The 14,193-nt window shown below is 41.5% G+C and overlaps 1 protein-coding gene across 1 annotated transcript in view; it reads right to left on the bottom strand.

The window, feature by feature from the left end:
• LOC126291992 (luciferin sulfotransferase-like) overlaps window positions 1–14,193 on the bottom strand; it is a 99,206-nt gene that overhangs the window by 52,196 nt on the left and 32,817 nt on the right. Inside the window, exon 3 of the mRNA XM_049985764.1 lies at window positions 3,799–3,898. Coding sequence (XP_049841721.1) covers window positions 3,799–3,898 — 100 coding nt within the window. The remainder of the gene's footprint in view (window positions 1–3,798; window positions 3,899–14,193) is intronic.

Raw genomic sequence — 14,193 nt, 5'->3', positions numbered from 1 at the left:
TTAGCAAATGAAAGATTTTGATAGAGAACAAACAATGTATTTACCTTAATAGTGTTCAAAAGTCATAATGTATATAGCAGTTCATGACATCCAGTCTTACAAATTTCAAAACTCCGCCATCTCTCTCCCCACATCCACCACTGCTGGAAGCTCACCTCCAACTGCGCAACGCTACGCGCTGTTCACATCCGACTGCTCAACACTACACAAGTGAATATTCCAATAATGAGTCTAACGAGCCACAGACTGCACGTAATGCAGTCAGCGATTTTCATGCAGAGCACTACGTGGCGTTACCAACATAAGAACCGAAATAGCCTACTTACAAACATTTCCTTAGGAGGAGAGGTGGTATGGCGCCACTCCATGGATTGCTGTTTTGTTTCCGGTTTGAAGTTATAAACCCATGCTTCATCGCCTGTGACGATGTTCGGCAAGAAATTGTCACGATCAGCCTCGCGCAAGCAGTTTTGGAGAGATAGTTCTTCGTTGGTCTTTGTGATCTTTCGTTAGGCGCCAAGAAAAGCCAGCGGGCAAATACCACCAAGTACCCGAACAGGTAGTCGAAGTTGTCAGCACTGCCAACAGAGATGTCCAGTTGGGTATCACTGTGTTTGACTGTGCTACACTGATCAACGCGAATGAGGGTGTCCGCACGTTCCAACATTCCAGGGGTAATAGGAGACCGTATGCTGCTGTCCGGCCGGCATGCGGGACATTGGACAGGGGATGTCAAATTGATTCCATATTTTTTAGATTTCCAGAAGGCATTCGACACCGTTCCCCACAAGTGTCTTCTAACCAAACTGCGTGCCTACGGAATATCGCACCAGTTGTGCGACTGGATTCGTGATTTCCTGTCACAAAAGTCACAGTTCCTAGTAATAGACGGAAAGTCATCGAGTAAAGCAGAAGTAATAACCGGCGTTCCTCAAGGAAGTGTTATAAGCCCTCTATTGTTCCTGATCTACACTCCTGGAAATGGAAAAAAGAACACATTGACACCGGTGTGTCAGACCCACCATACTTGCTCCGGACACTGCGAGAGGGCTGTACAAGCAATGATCACACACACAGCACAGCGGACACACCAGGAACCGCGGTGTTGGCCGTCGAATGGCGCTAGCTCCGCAGCATTTGTGCACCGCCGCCGTCAGTGTCAGCCAGTTTGCCCTGGCATACGGAGCTCCATCGCAGTCTTTAACACTGGTAGCATGCCGCGACAGCGTGGACGTGAACCGTATGTGCAGTTGACGGACTTTGAGCGAGGGCGTATAGTGGACATGCGGGAGGCCGGGTGGCATACCGCTGAATTGCTCAACACGTGGGGCGTGAGGTCTCCACAGTACATCGATGTTGTCGCCAGTGGTCGGCGGAAGGTACACGTGCCCGTCGACCTGGGACCGGACCGCAGCGACGCACGGATGCACGCCAAGACTGTAGGATCCTACGCAGTGCCGTAGGGGACCGCACAGCCACTTCCCAGCAAATTAGGGACACTGTTGCTCCTGGGGTATCGGCGAGGACCATTCGCAACCGTCTCCATGAAGCTGGGCTACGGTCCCGCACACCGTTAGGCCGTCTTCCACTCACGCCCCAACATCGTGCAGCCCGCCTCCAGTGGTGTCGCGACAGGCGTGAATGGAGGGACGAATGGAGACGTGTCGTCTTCAGCGATGAGAGTCGCTTCTGCCTTGGTGCCAATGATGGTCGTATGCGTGTTTGGCGCCGTGCAGGTGAGCGCCACAATCAGGACTGCATACGACCGAGGCACACAGGGCCAACACCCGGCATCATGGTGTGGGGAGCGATCTCCTACACTGGCCGTACACCTCTGGTGATCGTCGAGGGGACACTGAATAGTGCACGGTACATCCAAAGCGTCATCGAACCCATCGTTCTACCATTCCTAGACCGGCAAGGAACTTGCTGTTCCAACAGGACAATGCACGTCCGCATGTATCCCGTGCCACCCAACTTGCTCTAGAAGGTGTAAGTCAACTACCCTGGCCAGCAAGATCTCCGGATCTGTCCCCCATTGAGCATGTTTGGGACTGGATGAAGCGTCGTCTCACGCGGTCTGCACGTCCAGCACGAAGGCTGGTCCAACTGAGGCGCCAGGTGGAAATGGCATGGCAAGCCGTTCCACAGGACTACATCCAGCATCTCTACGATCGTCTCCATGGAAGAATAGCAGCCTGCATTACTGCGAAAGGTGGATATACACTGTACTAGTGCCGACATTGTGCATGCTCTGTTGCCTGTGTCTATGTGCCTGTGGTTCTGCCAGTTTCATCATGTGATGTATCTGACCCCAGGAATGTGTCAATGAAGTTTCCCCTTCCTGGGACAATGAATTCACGGTGTTCTTATTTCAATTTCCAGGAGTGTATATCAACGACATAGGAGACAATATGAGTAGCCGTCTTAGACTGTTTGCAGATGTTGCTGTCATTTACCGTCTTGTAATTAGATGATCAAAACGACTTGCGAAATGATTTAGATAAGATATGGTGCGAAAAGTGGCAATTGACCCTGAATGAGGAAAAGTGTGAAGTTATTCACATGAGTACTAAAAGAAATCAGCTAAATTTCGACTACGCGATAAGTCACACAAATCTGAAGGCTGTAAATTCAACTGAATACTTAGGGATTACAATTACTAATAATGGAACCCTCACATAGATACAGTATTGTGGGTAGAGGGAACCCAAGGAATACGATTCATTGGCAGAACACTTAGAAGGTGCAACAGGTCTATCAAAGAGACTGCTTACACCGCGCTTGTCCGCCATATTCTGGAGTACTGCTGTGCGGTGTGTGATCCGCATCAGGTGGGACTGACGGATGAGATCGAAGAAGTACAAAGAAAGGCAGCTCGTTTTTTATTATCGCGAAATAGGAGAGATAGTTTCACAGACATGATACGTGGAGTGGCAATCATTAAAACAAAGGCGTTTTTCGTTGCGACGGGATCTTCTCATGAAATTTCAATCACCAGTTTTCTCTTCCGATTGCGAAAACATTCTGTTGGCACTCTCCTACATAGGGAGAAATGATCATCATGAGAAAATAAGAGAAATCAGGGCTCGTAGAGAAAAATTTAAGAATTCGGTTTTCCCGGTGCCGTTCGAGAGTGGAACGGTAGGGAGACAGCTTGAAGGTGGTTCATTGATCCCTCTGCCAGACACTTTATTGTGAATAGCAGAGTAATCATGTAGATGTAGATGTAGATGTAGATGCAGGTCTGCGCTACCTTGTCGCGATGATACAGACGCCTCGCCCAACGACTCACCGTTCTTTTGCTCATTGCCAGTTCTCTGTAGACATTGTGCAAATGCCTATGAGTGTCTGCGATGCTCTGGTTGTGAGCCAAAAGAAACTCAAATAAAGCTCTCTGTTTGAAGTGCACCTCCGTCTCAGAAGTCATTTTGAAGGCTACGTACAGCGGCCCCATCTGTCTAAACTTTATGAAATTATAGGGGCTGACGCGGGAATATCCCACGATGTCCCACAAAATTTTTTCACTCGAAATTGGTCGAGAACAAAAATGTATTGCATTGCTTATTGAACGCCCGTCGAACGTCATCTATGCGATAGTAAATATAAAGTCTATTTCAAAAAATATAACTCGTTATTGTAACTTTAGGAAAATAACTGAATAAGCCATATTCGTAACTCTGCAAGTGTAACGTTACTTACACAAATCTGTCTAAATAAACATTTCCTCCACTCACAATTTTGTAAGTTACAGACAAAACCACCTTACCTGGAACACCCCGTACGTGTTGTACTTACTCTAGGAACGGAAATCTTTCAGTAAGCGGTGTCTGCTTCGCCTTCTCCAAGTCGCAGTCATTCATGAGTAACCAGACCATTTCCTGGCTCCACGTAGTTCCTGCCGGCAAAAAAAAAAAGTACGGATAAACAGATCTATTTCGCCACAAACAAATGCAGTTCAAATGGATCTGAGCACTATGGGACTTAACATCTGAGGTCATCAGTCCCCTAGACTTAGAACTACTTAAACCTAACTAACCTAAAGACATCACACACATTCATGCCCGAGACAGGGTTCGAAACTGCGACCGTAGCAGCAGGGCGGTTCCGGATTGAAGCGCCTAGAACCGCTCGGCCATAGCGGCCAACCAAACGCAGTCAGACGTTGATAAAGAGCGACAGAGCGATGGTACTCTAACTAGATTTTCTCTCTGAGCACAAAAATATCACGAATCTTCTGCTTCAGTCACTTTCATTTATTTACCACAATCAATTAGGATACTACACTTTTCTACTGACATTTACAATCTAAAGATACTTGTTGTCAGAAAGACGATAGACGTAATCTGTGTACTGGGGCCAGGAAACAAACGTGGTATCTTTACCGTCTGTGGGCCAGAACTCTAGAGACAGAGCTATACAAGCACAACTCACGACTCGTCCTCTCAGCTGGAAAAGCAATTGTCCCTGTGTAAGTAGGCTGTTTAGTTTTTTTTTTTTTTATTGGTAACGCTGCCGCTACGTAGCGCTCTGTATGAAAATCACTGGCTGTGCCGTGTGCAGTCTGTGGCTGGTTGGCGTTGTTGTAATACTCGCCATTGTAGTGTCGGGCAGCGGCAGCTGGATGCTAACAGCGCGTAGCGTTGCGCAGTTGGAGGTGAGCCGCCAGCAGTGGTGGACGTGGGGAGAGAGATGGCGGAGTTTTAAAATTTGTAAGAATTGGTGTCACGAACTGATTTATATATTATGACTAGTAAGGTAAATACATTGTTTGTTCTGTATTAAAATCTTTCATTTGCTAACTATGCCTATCAGTAGTTAGTGCCTTCAGTAGTTTGAATCTTTTATTTAGCTGTCAGTAGTGGCGCTCGCTGTATTGCAGTAGCTTGAGTAACGAAGATTTTTGTGAGGTAAGTGATTCATGAAAGGTATAGGTTATTGTTAGTCAGGGCCATTCTTTTGTAAGGATCGTTGAAAGTCAGACTGCAATGCGCAAAAAATATTGTATGTCAGTTTAAGCACAGTCTTGTACAATTTTTCTAAGGGGACGTTTCATATGTCGACCCTTAGCCGAGGATACCTCACTGGAATCTTCTGATTTTTTCTTGTAGTTTGTGTAATTAATGTAGGATTTTTTTATTGCTAGCGCGTAATCATAGAGGGAATTTCCTTTGTAGTTGTAGTCTTTCATTGTTGTACAGTACAACAGTTGCGGCATGCATGTAGAGTTGTACCAAGTATTTCGCAGCTGCGCTTGCAATTAACTAGATATTATTTTCAGTGCTATGTTAATATGTTCTCTTATTTTTGCTCTTCAAATTGTGCTTTTTTGTGTTGTCGTGTGAAATATTGTGACAATAATGGCGTGTGAAAAACGTAATACTAGGCTCCAAAGTAAACTGAGAAATGACAGTGAAGACGAAAGCAGCGTGTTAGCGCCACCATGTAATGAATTAACTAATGTTCAAAGTAGTAATTTGGTAATTGTGCATAGGGAAATGGAGCGGGTTGCAAATAATGGTGTAGGCAGTGAAACAATTAGTGAACAGGGAAGCATTATCGATCGATTGGTCGGCAACAGCTCGCGTCAGGAATCTGATATGACAGGACACAATCTTGCAAATACTGTACATTCAGGTTTTGCGTCCTCACCGTTTTCTCAAATAAGCCGAGACACATTTTCTGCTTGTCAAACTGTGAATGTTGCCGGTGCAAATGCACTGCCGAAAAGCATAGATGATCAGATTCCAGACACTAATACATTATTATTGCAATTAATGCAACAAATGAAACAAAACCAGAGACAAACACAGCAACAGTTAGACACAATGGAACAAAATCTTCAAAAGTTAGACACAATGGAACAAAATCAGAGACAAACACAACAAAAGCTTAAAAAATTAGACACAGTGGAACAAAATCAGAGACAAACACAGCAAAAGTTGGACACAATGGAACAAAATCAGAGACAAACACAGCAAAAGCTTCAAAAGTTAGACACAGTGGAACATATGCTTGAACAAACACGTGAAGATTTAACTACTGAATTACATAAAATCGAATCGAAATGTCAAAAAGTCTGTAATGACGTAAAAACACAAATTTGTGAGCATTTCCAACCTATTTTTTCGCGGCATGAAAATGCATTACAGAATCACGAAGCAGCCATAAAAGAACTGCAAACAATTGTTCATGAAAATCATGAGACCTTGCAAGCTAAAATTGACTCAGTTGCATCCACCGATTCGGTTACGCAACTTGCAAGAACTCAGGAAAACTTAAAGGTCACAGTAGATTCGATTTCAACACAAATGGACACTCTGAAACTTGGTTCAGAAAAACACACTGAGGAAATGTGTTCTCTATCGGAGAAAGTAGCCGAACTTTCAGATCAGTTCACTAACTTATCTACGAAGGTAGATGATGATCTGAATGACACAAAACCTGTAGCCTTCACTGACACTGAAGAGTATGAACAAATTAGGAAATTCAAACAGAATCAAAATCAAATCAACACACACTACAAAAGAGAAATGCGGGAAGTACAAGATCAGTTGGCTCAAGTAATACAAGAATTACATATTTCAGAGGACACTCGCGCCCCAGTATGGGAAGAGGGACATAGCAATACAGAACAACCACAAAATAATAACACAGGGCATTTCGGAAATCATGAAAGTAATTGGCAAAATACACCGAATTTTGAGATGGAACCGCCGAAACGACGTAATAATGACCGATATGCGACCCGCCGACACGATGATTTTGACTATAAGCTGTTCATTACTACACGTAAATTCTAAACATTTAAGAATTCTGGCAACGACATTCATCCACAAGCGTGGCTCCATCAATTCTCTCATTGTTTTCCTCCCAACTGGTCACTAGAGCACAGATTAGAATTTATGTGTGGCTATTTAGAGAATGAACCAGCTGTAAGAATGCGATCGGTCATTCACGATTGCCACAGTGAAGGAGAATTTTACCACGCCTTCCTCTCAGCATATTGGTCGCAAGCTACACAAGACCGAGTAAAACATAGCATCATGATGATGAAACATTTCGAACAATCTGAATTTTCCAGTCTTGTCAAATATTTTGAAGACATGTTACATAAGAATCAGTATCTTTCAAACCCATACAGCCCCCTCAGAACTCATCCGCATTTGCTTAATCAAATTACCTGAACATTTACGACAGATTATTTTAGCAGGACGATGCAAAGACGACATTGAAGCTTTTCAGGGACTGTTACAAGAATTAGAAATTGACACTGACAATCGCGGAACGCGAAAACAGGAACACAACAATTACAGGTCACATCCGTCACAATTCCGTGACAACAGAAACAATAACTGGACACGACAAGGCTATTCTCACAACACAAATCGTGACCAAAACAGACACCACCCGTATGACAACCGTTGGCAGAGTAGTAATTATTACAGGGAAAGGTCACCTCTCCGCGGTAATGACTATCACAGAGACAATCAGAGAAACAGTCAATATGGAAACCAAAATAATTATTATCAAGGGAGACGGAATAACTTAAGACGCAACGGTCCAGCGCGCAGTTACGATTCAGGGAGAAATTCTCCACCAGGTGACCGACAAGAAAGAAACTATGGAATCTACCGACATGACGACACACGATATGATTGTAACGACAGACCTGAACTGCAGCAGAACTGGCGGGATTCAAACAGAGCAGGGCCCTCTCGACAAGGTGAATTTGTAGAAGTTAGGTCTCCTAATCCCATTAACGACGCGCGCCAACAAAGAAACAATGACTCGCACCGCAGGCAGCCGCGTGCGCCGGCCGGCTCAGAGAAAAATAGCATAAGCTAACCTTGAGCAAAATTCCAATGTTCCTTACCGACGTAATCACATGATAATTGCTTTTCAGTTGACAGTCTGCGTACTAGGAAGAGTAAAGGTTTACACCACATTTCACATGTAAAACCGTTTATTGAAAGATAATCTGCTTTTTAACTTTGTATTTGCCATATAACTTTTCACTTCACATTACTAGTATGCTTTGTCAGACTTATAATCTCTTAACATGCAGCAATATTTAAGTTAAATATCCAATCAAGAACCAAGATAACTTATCTAAACAGAAATTACGAATGCATTGTTACAGTGAACAGATGACACAGTGTCATTGTGTGTGTGTACATTCTTGCTTGTTAGTGGCACGATTATGTAACGACCATAAGGCTGACATACTTAGAACATTTACCAGTACTACTAATGAGATTTTAATGCAACATTTTGGTTTACTTGCAAATACATTCTGGATTTAAAGTACTTTCTGTGAGATACCAGATGACACAGTGGTTAGTATATGTGACAGCTACACGATTATATCACGACGCTACTAATGAGTGACAATTTACAATGTTGCTTTTGCGGTGTATCTGTTTTATATCTGCAGTTTTTCTGAATAATTCTGGAAAGTAAAACATGTTTTACTAGTAACTTTTGTGGTATAGCTACAATGAGACAGCCTTTTCTGCAGCACAACAATACGTTACAGTACAGTATTTACTTCATCACGCAAAGCATTTTACTTTTGTTTATCATGAGGTAAGTACATTGACTCCTGCAGCACTTAGCTTTTGGAGGACGATAACTACGACACTTCCAAAGAGATTATCTTACAACAAGACGCACAGTTTAGCGCTACCCTTACACGTATTTGAGTGATTAATTTTGTACTTAAACATTTATTCTTAAAGATATTTGAAGTACAATGATACAAAGGTTTTCCATGATACATTTCATTCCATTGCTGTAATCTGCAACACCTGAGGATATCCTCAGGGGGGTACACGCCTACTTTGTGTACCATGTGTATGGCAAGCACAAGGAGCCCTAGCTAATATGGTATTTGCTTATACAACTTTACATATCAGTACCATATTTCTCTAACACATTAATTACACAGCTATCTGATCATTTAACTGGGAGAGACAAACATTTTATTACTACGTCAGTGACAGATGTTTACGTAATTACACCATTGGATAACTTCACACTTACGAAGTTGTATTTTGTCTGTACTTTGTGAACTGTTCATATTTTTTCGGAACCATTGTGATATTATGAGAGCTTTGAATGATGTATTTGGTATGGGGTCATGATTTTTAAAGTACGTTTGAGGTAGATGACACTTTTGACATGAGCACAGATTTTTTTTTTTTTACGTTTTGAAATAGGAAGCCACGACGATTTTGAGATTTGGTTGAGGTTCTATGATGTTATGATGACGATGTGTATTACGCTGTTGTGGTATGTTTATGATCAATAGGCTGATGCTATGTGAGGAATTTGATTGTGCTATGTATTTCTTATGATTAAATATTGAAGAAGTGTCGACAAATATGTATATGTGTAATAAAGCAAGGAATAATGAGTAGTGGTTAGGGACTCTGGTTTGTGCAAAAGGTTGTTGGAAACCAAGAATCGTACTTTAAGAGTTATGAAATGTATGTAAATGCGTGAACGTATTACAATGCCGATGAAAATTTTTTGGACGCTCTTATATTTATAGGATTTTATTTTCTACACATTTATAACGCAAATTCTCAACCTGTGAAAATATTTTTATAAGAGACTGTCACTGTAGCGGAAACTGCTGTCGTAAATTTTTCAGTAAGAAAGGTAAGTGACCACCTGCACGTAATGCGTCGTGGGCACCCAGCTGCGCGACAACCACCTGACAAAAAGAAAGCCATTAGTGTGTGCATTTCAGAGACACAGGTAAAAAAAAAGAGGCCATTATCCTCGCTATTGACATTCATTCCTTTGTAGAAAGCATCGCAAATACGACACGCTCAAACTTGAAAACATATGATTATACTGTGGAGCTCTTAATTTATGATATTTACTAAAATGCCTAATGAAACGATGAGAAACATTACACGGCTATTGTCTTGCTAGTTGAGAGATATGCCATATGGAATGCTTTATATATTTATTTACTCATTTTGTTTAATATCTAGTTTCTATCTGCACTGCAGCATTGGTTAAAATACAATTTAATAGATGTACTAATATAGTTATTTTATGCCTACAGATGCAGTAAATAATAACTTTACGATGTACTTAAAAAAACGAAGTAGCACAAAAAGACATTTCCCTTCACAGAAATTGCATACAGAATTGTCTTTTCAAGTACATGGTAATATTTTTTTACAATAAATTTTTTTGGTGCACCACTTTAATTGCATAGACATTAAGATGTGAATAGACATTGTCCTTATCTGCATTGTTGTCTTTAGTGTAACATTTTTTCTGCTTGAGCTTTGTCATGTTTAGGTATAAGTTATAGCATTTGCTGTGGCTGTTTGCCATTCATAGTGCTACTGAATGTCACTTTGTATTACTAGGTTAAGCCAATTTTATTACTGATTTATTTTTCTTGTTTGCTGCACATTGCCATATTAGTTGTAATATTGCTGCCTTTTTTTGCCAATTTCCATTTTTTTATCATTGCTGTTTGTGTAAATTGTTTTGTGCTGCTGCATTGCCTCGTCCCTTAGTTAAGCATCTGAGCTCAGTAGATTTAAGTTAGCTTAAGAGGGGGTAGCCTATATAAGAGAACGAGTTGCGATGGATTTGAAGAAATGCACTGAGAGGTTATATGAGAAAAGTACAGAAAGCAGGTATAGATAGGACTTTTTGGAAATAATGAAGAACGAAGGGAGATCTCCGAGAAGTAAAGAAAGTTTTGTTTGCAAAATACTGCAGTAAAACAAACCCTGTCCTTTTGCTTGTGTTATCCCACTATGTGTTTGTGTACTCTTGCATATTTGTGTTCTTCCTGTCTTTATGTGTTTAGCTAATAATATTTACATTGTGGAATTTTTCTGATGTTTAGACATTATTTATTCCCTTTTATTTTAATGCTAATGTGTGAAGTTGATGTTTCAATAATTATTCTGATCTTTTATGAATGTACTTATGTCATAATTTTTGCAACACCTATGAATTTGTTATTTCGATTCTTTTGTAAAGCCTGTACTACTGCAAATGTTCTCTGTATTGTTATGTTCTTTAAAGATGTATTTTGTACCTTTGTTATTGCATTCTTATGTTATAAAATTGTAACTGACACCAGTTCATCAAATTAAGTAACTTGTAAATTACATTTCACTGCACACGTTTCTGTTGGTCATAGTATATGGACAATATGTGAGAAGTAGGGACTGATAGTGTTTGCACGTGTGTTAATAATTCAGTAAGGGACTGGATAACAGCATTGCTGGTTGTAAGGACATTTCAAAAACAATTTTTGTGAGTGCAGAAGTGGTGGTTATGGACTTGCTATATTATCCGCAAGACTCTTCAATGGTGATTGTGCGCCTGCACAGTCAAACAGATGGCTGCTGGCCATCTCTACAAGGACTACAGTGGGTCTACACCTTTGATGACCCACCAATACCATTATTTCTACAAGGACTGCAATGGGTCTGCACCTCTGGTGGCCCACCAATACCGTAATCTCTACCAGGACTACAAGGGGTCTACTCTGTGATTACCTACCTACCGATAGTCTTCAACGTCGACTGACTCTGCTGTGGCCCATTACCTGTCTGCATGTCAAGAGTCAGCACTGTCTTTCGTTGGAAGTACAACACTACTTCTTCAAGACTGCTTAGAAATCCACTACTTCCAAGTGCAATTTCTTTTATTGCTCAGACTTTGAGAAAAACACTACTATTTTACTGTGATGAACGATCAGGACTGTCTTTATGGACTGTGAGAGAATTTTAGCTTCTGACCAACATTGTATCAATAAGTGTGTGCATTTGATATCTTTGTTATAGTAATTATGAGAAATTTTATCAAATCATTATTGGCCACTGCCCAAAACAATTTGTAAAAATTTTTTGTGGGGAGCATGGGGGCTATGTAAGTAGGCTGTTTAGTTTTTTTTATTGGTAACGCCGCCGCTACGTAGCGCTCTGTATGAAAATCACTGGCTGTGCCATGTGCAGTCTGTGGCTGGTTGGCATTGTTGTAATACTCGCCATTGTAGAGTCGGGCAGCGGCAGCTGGATGCTAACAGCGCGTAGCGTTGCGCAGTTGGAGGTGAGCCGCCAGCAGTGGTGGACGTGGGGAGAGAGATGGCGGAGTTTTAAAATTTGTAAGAATTGGTGTCACGAACTGATTTATATATTATGACTAGTAAGGTAAATACATTGTCTGTTCTGTATTAAAATCTTTCATTTGCTAACTATGCCTGTCAGTAGTTAGTGCCTTCAGTAGTTTGAATATTTTATTTAGCTGTCAGTAGTGGTGCTCACTGTATTGCAGTAACTCGAGTAACGAAGATTTTTGTGAGGTAAGTGATTTGTGAAAGGTATAGGTTAATGTTAGTCAGGGCCATTCTTTTGTAGGGATTTTTGATAGTCAGATTGCGTTGCGCCAAAAATTATTGTGTGTCAGTTTAAGCACAGTCTTGTACAATTTTTCTAAGGGGACGTTTCACCTGGTTTGAGTTCCGGTAGGCCACATAGATTTAACATACAGGGCAGTCTGAATACATCTACTGCTGCTGCACTGATACTTCACCAGCGGCTGCTTCAGACTCACTTCTTAGAAAATTAATGATTTTCTTTGTTTTTTTAGAAACTCGAAAAAGGCGAAGTTGGTAAAGAACGAACAGCGCTTGTGCTGGGGAAGTGGCCTTGCGCGGAAGATCGCTCTACTTGACGCACAGAATGTGTGACTAGGGCCTTCCGGGTAGACCGTTCGCTGGGTGTAAGTCCTTCGATTTGACGCCACTTGGGCGACTTGCGCGTCGTTGTTGTTGTTGTGGTCTTCAGTCCTGAGACTGGTTTGATGCAGCTCTCCATGCTACTCTACCCTGTGCAAGCTTCTTCCCTCTCCCAGTACCTACTGCAACCTACATCCTTCTGAATCTGTTTAATGTATTCATCTCTTGCAGTCCCTCTACGATTTTTACCCTCTACGCTGCCTTCCAATACTAAATTGATGATCCGTTGATGCCTCAGAACATGCCCTACGAACCGATCCCTTCTTCTAGTCAAGTTGTGCCACAAATTTCTCTTCTCTCCAATCCTATTGAATACCTCCTCATTAGTTATGTCATCTACCCGAAGCTGATGAAATTATGATGATTAGGAGAACACACCACTCAGTCCCTGAGCAGAGGAAATCTCCGACCCAGCCGGGACTCGAATCCGGGCCTTTAGGGTTGACATTCTGTCACGCTGACGACTCAGCTACCGGGGGCGGACACGCACAGAATGACTGACAAGGAATGCCTTGAGTGCGAGGTTGCAAAATGCCCCCACATATCGTCTACTATGGAACCGATATTTTGATCAGACAGAATGGGCATATTATAAGCGAGATGGAACAGTTGAAATTCCTAGGCGTCCAGATAGATAGTAAGCTGTTGTGGAAAGCCCATGTTCAGGATCTTGTTCAGAAACTAAATGCTGCTTTATTTACCATTAGAACAGTATCTGAAATAAGTGACAGTTCAACGCAGAAAGTAGTCTACTTCGCATATTTTCATACGCTTATGTCATATGGTATTATTTTTGGGGGTAATTCTTCTGATACAAAAAGGATATTTTTGGCTCAAAAACGGGCTGTTCGAGCTATGTGTGGTGTAAGTTCGAGAACCTCTTGTCCATCCCTATTAAATAGTCTGGGAATTCTGACATTGCCCTCACAGTATATATTTCCTTTAATGTCGTTTGTTGTTAGCGATATTAGTTTATTCCCAAGAGTTAGCAGCTTTCACTCAGTTAATACTAGGCAGAAATCAAATCTGCATGTGGAATGCACTTCCTTGACTCTTGTACAGAAAGGAGTGCAGTATTCTGCTGCATCCATTTTCAATAAGCTACCACGAGAACTCAAAAATCTTAGCACTAGCCCAAATGCTTTTAAGTCTAAACTGAAGAGTTTCCTCATGGCTCACTCCTTCTATTCTGTCGAGGAGCTCCTGGAAGAGCTGAAAAATTAAGCAAATTCCAGTGTTTAATTGTTGATTTTCTTTATTTAAACTTACGAATTGTCGCCTGAATATGTTACTTATATTTCATTTTATCTGTTTGTACTATCGTGTTATAATTTCATGTATTGACTCGTTCCATGACCATGGAGACTTCTCCTTAATTTGGTCCCACGGAACAATAAATAAATAAA

This window comes from Schistocerca gregaria, chromosome 9 (assembly GCF_023897955.1).
Source record: "Schistocerca gregaria isolate iqSchGreg1 chromosome 9, iqSchGreg1.2, whole genome shotgun sequence".
Taxonomy (NCBI): domain Eukaryota; kingdom Metazoa; phylum Arthropoda; class Insecta; order Orthoptera; family Acrididae; genus Schistocerca; species Schistocerca gregaria.
This window is presented reverse-complemented; position numbering and strand designations above follow the sequence as displayed.